General features: G+C 45.5%; 1 protein-coding gene across 1 annotated transcript in view; it reads left to right on the top strand.

Annotated features, from left to right (window-relative positions):
* The first annotated feature begins 6,415 nt into the window (after positions 1-6,415).
* The window catches only part of CFAP298 (cilia and flagella associated protein 298), a 36,966-nt gene continuing 34,882 nt past the window's right edge, over positions 6,416-8,499 (top strand). Inside the window, exon 1 of the mRNA XM_023741299.1 lies at positions 6,416-6,738. Within this exon, the coding sequence (XP_023597067.1) occupies positions 6,600-6,738 (139 nt within the window). The 5' untranslated portion in view covers positions 6,416-6,599. The remainder of the gene's footprint in view (positions 6,739-8,499) is intronic.

Genomic DNA, 8,499 nt, shown 5'->3' with positions numbered 1-8,499 from the left:
GTATGTTTTAAACAGCAGTATTACTATAAGCATTGTGCTTCAAATGTGAATTAACTTGTTGAAACTGGCTTTAACATCTACGTGATTAGTATATATGGTATTTGCTCTCCATTAAGAAGACAATTCATTATTAGGTAAACTTCACTAGTGCAAACTGCAGTTCTGTGAGCAGTGTTCCCTCTGAATATAAACTACTGTCCAAAATACACATCATGCAGCAGCTCAGCCTTTATCAGGAAAGTTACAGTTGGCAAGTTGCTGAAAATGCACAGAGGTTTGAAAGTCAAAAGGTGTGCTGCAAATAACTAGCCACTCTCCTGTGTGTTATTGAAATATTTACCGGTTCTGTTAAAAGCAGAGCAGAAATTAGACACTAAGGCTCTCTGGGAATTCTGTGTTCTCTATAGTAGTTTGCTGTTTATACGTAAGAGTTTTATTGCTTATGTGGCATACAATATTTATAACTATATACTTTATAGAAGTATTAAAGTCAGTGGTATACATTCTGTACATACCCTGTGAAACGTGCTGTCATATGAAATAAATATACCTGTCTTTACCATGTTGACCGCTTTGCTCAAAGGGAAGACTTTTTCTTAACCAGTTCTCGCATGTAAGTTAGTGACACTTGGGGAATACAGGTTAACTCCTATTGTCAAATCAGGTATTTTAACCCAGCACCTTATTTTCATTCATTTCTCCATAGAATGTTTGGAAACCCTGGTGGCACAGTGGTTTAAGAGCTATGGCTGCTCACCAAAAGGTCAGCAGTTTGAATCCACCAGGCACTCCTTGGAAACTCTGTGGGGCAGTTCTACTCTGTCCTCTAGGGTCGCTGTGAGTCGAAATCAACTCGACGGCAATGAGTTTGGTTTTTTGTTTGTTTATAGAATGTTTAAAAGCAAGAAGAAGATTTTCAGGTTACGAATCACTTAAGAAGCCTATGCACTTGCCGTGTAAGAGAGGCCCTCGCTCAGAGTCTTGCTGCCATGAAAACAGCACGTGAGCATGGATGACAACTTTCTAACCCACAGGAGCAGAGACAGCTGGAGCGGGTGGAGGGAGAGAGACCCTGAATAGCCAAAGACCGGCAAAACTGCAATGAAGAGGCTGGGGCTGCTGGTTCCTATGAGGACTGCCTTTTTTCGTTCCTATGTGGTTGATAAAACAGTAACCTTGATTCCTGAATAACTGAGTTACGTTCAGTATTCTCTGATTAAGAAGTTACAGATTCAGATAATAGGCTTTATAAAAAAAGAAAACTTTGAGATAACTGTAGGTTTACATGAAGCTGTAAGGAATAATGTAGAAACATCCCGTGTCACCCTTTACCCCACTTTCCCCAATGATGACATCTTGCAAAATTACAGTTCAGTAGCCCGATCAGGACATTGGCATTGATACAGTCGAGGTCCTGGGCGTTTCCGCCACCATGGGGATCCCTCGTGTTTCCCTTTTCCCAGTTCCTCATCCTTGTCCTTAACCTCTGGCAACCACTCATTTATTCCCCATTGCTATAATTTCATCATTTCAAGAATGTTCTATAAATGGACTGACAAGGTATGCAACCTTTGAGAACTGGGTTTTTCACTCAGCGTAAGTATCTGGAGATTCATCCAGGTTGTTGGATGTATCAGTAGTGTGTTTCTTGTTATTGCTAAGTAGGATTGCGTTGTGTGGATTGACCCCAGTTTATTCATTTGTCCGTTGAAGGACAGGTGGCTTGTTACCCGTTTTGGGCTATTAAGAGTAAAGCTGCTATGGACATTCATGTACAGCATTTTTGTTGTTGAACATAAGCTTTAATTTCTGAGATAAATGCTCAGTCGTACAATTGCTGGGTAATATAGTAGTTGCATGTATACCTTTTAAAAAGTTGCTCAGCTGTTTTCCAGACTGATTGTATCATTTTACATTCCCACCAGTGGTGTGTGAGTGATCAGTTTCTCCATATCCTTGCCAGCATTTGGTGGTGGTGTTACCAAACGCAGTGGGTTCGCCGCCTGTACTCTCGTTAAGAATAACTAAGAGTCAGGCGGATTTAAAGCAAGGCATAGTTATTACTCACGGCGAGTAAGGAGACGAGGGATCCTCCCCTAAAGCACTCTCTCCCCAAAGGGCTGGGGAGGCAGTTTTGTACCACGTGGGAAAGGAGAAGTCATACATATCCCCTAACTTCATACATTTCAAGAACAGGTCGGGGTAGGATTTGGCACAGAAGTGGCTGACGGACTTCTCGCTTCTGAAATTCCCCTAGTTACGTGATGTTTCATTGTTTTAATTTGCATTTTTCCATAAGAGCTAAGCATCTTTTCATGTGCTTGTCAGCTTAAGTCTTCTACATGAAATGTCTGTTCATGTCTTGTTTCTATTTTCTAAATAGATTGTTTTTTACAGTTGAGTTTTTGAAAAAAATTTTTAGTATGGTAGACTATATGTAACAAACATTTGCCATTTCAGCCATTTTTGTGTGTATAATTCAGTAACAATCACGTTCTCCATCTTGTGCTGCCGCCATTTACTGCTGAGATTTGAGAGTCCTTTATATTTTCTACGCCTTTGTCGCATAAGTGGTTGCAAACATTTTATCCCAGTCTGTAGCTTGTTTTTTCATGCTCTTAACAAGGTCTTTTGCAGAGCAAAAGCTTTTAATTTTGATGAAGTTCAACTTATAGATTTTTCCTTTTATGGATTGTGCTTTTAATGTCGAATCTAATGACTCTTTGCCTACCCCTAGATTCCTGAAGATTTTCTCCTATGCGTTTTCCTAAAGGTCTTATAGTTTTACGTTTTCCATTTACGCCTGTGGTCCATTTTGAGTTAATTTTTACATAAAACGAGGTTTAGGTCTAGAGTAATATTTTTGTCTATGGATGTCCAGTTGCTCCAGCATCATTTGTTGAAAAGACTATCCTTCCTCCATTGAAATGCTTTTGTGCGTTTGTCAAAAATCAGTTGGGCATTTTTGTATGGGTCTATTTCTGGGTTCTCTAATCTGTTCCATTGACTTCTGTGCCTATCCCTCCACCAATACCACAGTCTTGATTACTGCAGCTGTATAGTAAGTCTTGGAGCCCTGGTGGCACAGTGGTTAAGAGCTTGGCTACTAACCAAAAGGCTGGCAGTTCAAATCCACCAGCTGCTCCTTGGAAGCCCTATGGGGCACTTCTACTCTGTCCTATGGGGTCACTATGGGTTGGAATCGACTCGATGGCAATGTTTTATATATATATTTATATATATATACACACACACACACACACACACATATATATATAGTAAGTCTTGAAATTAGGTAGCCTGATCCCTCGCACTTTATTTTTCTTCAGAATTGTTAGACTAAACATGTCTATACCTGCTATATTTACAAAAATCTTGATAGGAATTACATTAAACTTGTATATCAGTTTAGGGAAGATGGACAGCTTTAGTATGTTGAGTCTTCCAATCCATGAATACAGTGTGTCTCTCCATTTATTTAGATCCTTGATTTGTTTCATCAACATTTTATTTTTTACAGCATACAAATCCACATATTTTGTCTGATTAACATCTGTTTGATTTTTTTTTTTTTTAGCAATTGTAAATGGTACCGTACTTTAAATTTTGGTATCCACATTTTCGTTGCTAGTATATAGAAATTCAGTTGACATTTATATGTTTGTCTGTGTCCTGCAACCTTGCTTAACTTATTTGTTGTTCTAGGAGTATTTTGCGTTGTTGTTTGTTTTGAGGATTCCTGGGGGTTTTCTACATAGGCAGTCATCTGCAAAGAGGGACAGTTTTATTTCTTCTTTTCCAATCTGTATGCCTTTTACTTCCTTTCCTTGATGTATTGCATTGGCTAGAACTTCCAGCGTGATATTGAATAAGAGATTTTAGGGAGACAGCGGTCTTTCACCACTAATTGTAATGTGAGCTGTAGGTTTTTTGTAGTTGCTCTTTATCAAATTGAGGAAGTTCCCTCTTTCTGTTTTTCTGAGAACTTTATTATGATTGGGTGTTACCTTTTGTCAAATGCTTTTTCAGCATCAATTGATAGGTCTTGTGATTTTTCTTTAGCCTATTAATATGGTGGGTTACTTTGATTGGTTTTTGAATGTTGAAGCAACCTTGCATCCCCAGATTAGACTTCATTTGGTCATGGTGTATACTTATTTTTATACATTTATGAATTGTTTACTAATATAGCAATAATATTTTTACATCTATATTCATGATATTGGTCTGTAGTTTTCTATTTTTGTACTGTCTTTGTCTGATTTCAGTATCAGGATAATACTGGCTTTATAAAACAAATTGGGAGGTGTTCTTTAAGAGGGTGTATAGAATTGGTGTAATTCTTCTTTAGATGTTTGATAGAATTCCCCAATGAAACCATCTGGGCCTAGGAATGTATTTTTTGGGAGGTTTTAAATTATAAATTCAATTTCTTTAATAGTTCTAATGCCATTCAAATTATGTATTTCATGTTGGATGAGTTGTGGAAGTTTGTACTTTTCAAGGAATTGGTCCATTTCATCTAAGTTGTCAAATTTATTTGTGTAGAGTTGCACCCACCCAGCAGCTCTGTGGGAGAATGACCTGGCAATGTGCTTCCGTAAAGACTGCAGCCAAGATAACCCTATAGGGCAGTTCTACTCTGTCACTTGTCTGTGTGCGGGGGTGGGAGGGCGGGGTCACTGTGAGTCAGACGGCAGTCACCTCCACCTTCTGGTGCTGTAGTGATACTCCCTGCTTCATTCCTGAGATTGGTAATTACTATCTTTTTTTCCCTTTGTCTTGCTAGAAGTTTGTCAATTTTATCAGTCTTTTCAAAGAATCAACTGTTAGCTTCATTGATTTCTCTCTATTTTTTGTTTTCAATTTCATTGCTTTCTTCCCCTCTCCTTGGGCTTCATTCTCTTTCTATCCAATCTCATTCTACATACAGGCCTTCGGTTGGCTTTGAGCATCCCCCCAGTCCTCTCCCCCAATCCCTCAGGGATGCAGTTTTGATGATAAGAGCCAGTTTCAGGAATACAAAGTAGCAGGTGCTTGTAATACAGGCAGTCTCCAGGTTACAAACGAGATCAATTCCTAAGTCCCAACAGGTACATATGTTTCTTACATGGCGTCAGTTAGTCAAGTGTTTGTCTCAGTCTATAGTATATATTTTACCTTCCTGTGCATGTAAAACACTTAAGAAACACTTCCAAACCATGCAGTGTTTCCATGAGCGTCACGCAGTAGTGCGTGTTGTTATCACTAACCGCTGTATTTAACTCATGATGGCGGTCTGTTCTGAAGTACTAGTTGGGGACTCCCTGGAATCAAATCATATCCGGCCGTGCCCCTTGGAAGGAGATAAGCAGGTAGAGAGGCCTTGAACTGCCTTAGCGTTGCTAAAACACTTGTGATGGAGTTGATTCTCACTGATGGTGACTCCACGTGTGTCTGAGTAGAACTGTGCTCCATAGGGTTTGCAAAGGGCTGATTTTTTCATAAGTAGATTTTGGCCTTTCTTCCGAGGACCCTGGGGATGGACTCTAACCTCTAGCCTTTGTTAACTGTGTGCACCACCCAGAGACTCCTCAGTTATCAACCAAGTGCAAATGCCACCCACCCCTTAAGGCATTCCCTAACCAATCTAAAACACATTACCCTGTTTTGTTTTCTTCGTATCTCTATTTGAATTTGCCTTCTCCATTTATTTTTGTTTTGTGTGTCACTGACACTAGAATATAAGCTCCGTGAGAGCAGGACTCTGGATCTGTCGCTGTGTCACTGGGGCCTGGAAGAAAACTGCCTGGCTGAATGGCCTTCGGTAAGCATCTGTTGGAGGATGGCTGCTGGCTAGACAGTTTTGGGAGGGTCACTCTGGAAGCAGCCCATTGGCCTACCCCAGATGGGGGAATCCGAATCAGCCAGCACAAGGAAGCGCCAGCATTCTCCCGGACCTATGGATCCGGAAAACGAGAACACCGCCAACGGCCTCCCACTTCCTCCAGACCGGAAGTAGCTGGGAGGCATTTCCGGAAGTGGAGGCTGCTGGCTGCAGAAAGGACTGCTGGGATTGGGAGCTGTGGTGAGGGCGCTGCGGAGCGCGGCCCCGGTGGGGACCCTTTACTCCAGCCGTTCCCGACCCATCATCGTTTCCGACCCTTCCCTCTGGAATCTCGAGCCCCCAGGCGAGTGGACTGGGCGGCCCGCGCTCCCCTCCAGAGGCTTCTGTTTGAGAGTTACCCCGGTAACAGCCACTTCCGGGGGCGGGGCTCCGCGGATCCCGCTCCACAGGTGCCGGCGGGGTCAGCGGGCCTCACAGCGTACGATCGTTGCCCGTGGCGACAGCTACTTCCGGGAGTGGATTGCGGGTTTCCGCGCACCCTAGCTTCCCAACTCCGGGGTTCTGACCTAGAGCCGGCGGCCCGTCAGCCTCTGTTTTGAACTGTTTCCCCTGGCAGCCGCCACTTCCGGGAGCGAGTACCGTTTCCTCCTGCCCCGCGGACGCCGGAGCCCGGATTCCGGCCTTTAAGCGGCGGTTGCTAGATCGCCGCCGTTAGTCTCTGCGGGTAACTCGGCCGGTGGGCCGTGCACCCCGGCTCTTCCGCGGGGCCACCATGGTTCTGCTGCACGTGAAGCGCGGCGACGAGAGCCAGTTCCTGCTGCAGGCGCCCGGGAGCAGTGAGCTGGAAGAGCTCACTGTGCAGGTGACGCGAATCTACAACGGACGGCTCAAGGTGCAGCGCCTCTGCTCAGGTGCGGCCCGGGGGGACGCGCGGCTGCTGGGGGCTGCCCGGGGCCCAGACCCCTCTCCCCGAGGACGGTGCGAGTCTGGGCTGCCAGCGGCGGGACGATCGAGCCCGGCGGGGTGGGGGCCTGGACGGCGCCGCGCCGGGAGGGGTGAAGAAGTGGGGCGATCTGGGGCGGAGAAGGTTGGCTGGGGCGGGGTGCTGCGGTTGCAGCAGCTGGGGAAGTGAGACCCCGGGGGAACCAGAGACGAGTGAAGAGCCGGCCAACCGCTTGCGGACGCGCGTGGCACCCGGCTCCAGGTGGGCAGCAGGGGAGGCCAGGGTGCGCGTAAATGCCTCGGAGCCAAGCTTTGGGGTGCTGGTGAGTACGTGGTTGAAAGAACAGGGTAGAGAGGGACGTGGCCCTAGGAGGGAGCCGAAAGACTGGGCTGAAGGGCAGATGTAATGAATTAAACAAGTGCGAAGGGTGGAAGGATAACCCGGCGGACTTTTTAAAAGTGAATTTCACATTTTGAGACTTCTGAGCTTGAGCAGTTTCCGGTGGTGCCCGCGTCGCTGTGGGACGGCCCCTCGCAGGTGAGAAGACACTGAGACAGCCTTGGCGTTCTTTCTCCTTTTTCCTGAGGAGGAAGTGTGACTATTCGCGTGTGACGGGGTTTCAGGATCTCTCACCGCCCTGCTTACCCCCCGTGGAACTCTGGAGCAGCGCCGTGCACTAGAACTTTCCTCGTCTGTGGAAATGTACCCTGTTCGCTGTGCAATGCAGTGTCCACTAGCCACCTGTGGCCGTTGTGCATTTGAAATATGGCCGGTGAGACCGAGGAAGTGGATTTTAGTGTTAATTTTTCATTAGTTTAAATAGACAAGTGTGATTAGTAGCTGCTACACTGGACAGCAGAGTTCTAGAACTGGACGGGATGTACTCCAGGAATGGGCTGAGGTGTTGAGTGTTTCTATAACTCCGTGATTTTTGTTGCCTGGAGAACTCCATAAGGGCCGTGGTTTCTACCTTTAAGAAGCTATACATATAGTTTCATAATTTTACTTATTCCAAAACAAGCTCAATATTAGGTGTTGCATTAAAATTAAAGTCTTTGGGCAAAAAAGAGACCCAAACAGCTTCATCTCCTGTAAAATGATGGAGTAAAAATGTGCTGCATGTGAAGAGTCTTGGGGGCAGTGGTGGTTCAGTGGTAGAATTCTCGCTTCCTGGGCAGGAGAGCCGGGTTTGATTCCTGGCCAAGACCTCCTGCACGGCCACCACTCACCTATCAGTGGGGGCTTGTGTGTTGCTCTGATGCTGAACAGGTTTCCGCAGAGCTTCCAAACTAAGATGGACTAGGAAGAAAGGCCTGGCGATCTCCTTCTGAAAATCAACCAGTGAAAACCCTGTGGATCACAGTGGTCTGATCCACAACCGATGATTGGGAATGGCACAGGATCAGGCATCGTTTTGTTTCCTCGTGCATGGGGTCAGTCATGAATCCGGCCAACTCGCAGCAGGCGACAACGATAGTGAGCTTAGAACGCATTGATGTTTTACAGACGTTGAGGGAGGCCAGTGTCACCTGTGAGTAGGCAGGTGCCTGTGCTTCTCCTCGGAAAGACAAGGGTGAATGAGACCAGTCCCTTGCCCTCCGGGTGCTTACAGTCTGGTGGGTGGGAGACAGTGACCATTCCATGCAGCTGCACCATTTGTTCCACAGGATGATATTGCTAACTGTCTCCACAGTGTTAGGGGGACGCACAGATCCATGGGCTTCTTTCC

This window comes from Trichechus manatus, unplaced genomic scaffold, assembly GCF_000243295.1.
Source record: "Trichechus manatus latirostris isolate Lorelei unplaced genomic scaffold, TriManLat1.0 scaffold00177, whole genome shotgun sequence".
NCBI classification, from domain to species: domain Eukaryota; kingdom Metazoa; phylum Chordata; class Mammalia; order Sirenia; family Trichechidae; genus Trichechus; species Trichechus manatus.
This window is presented reverse-complemented; position numbering and strand designations above follow the sequence as displayed.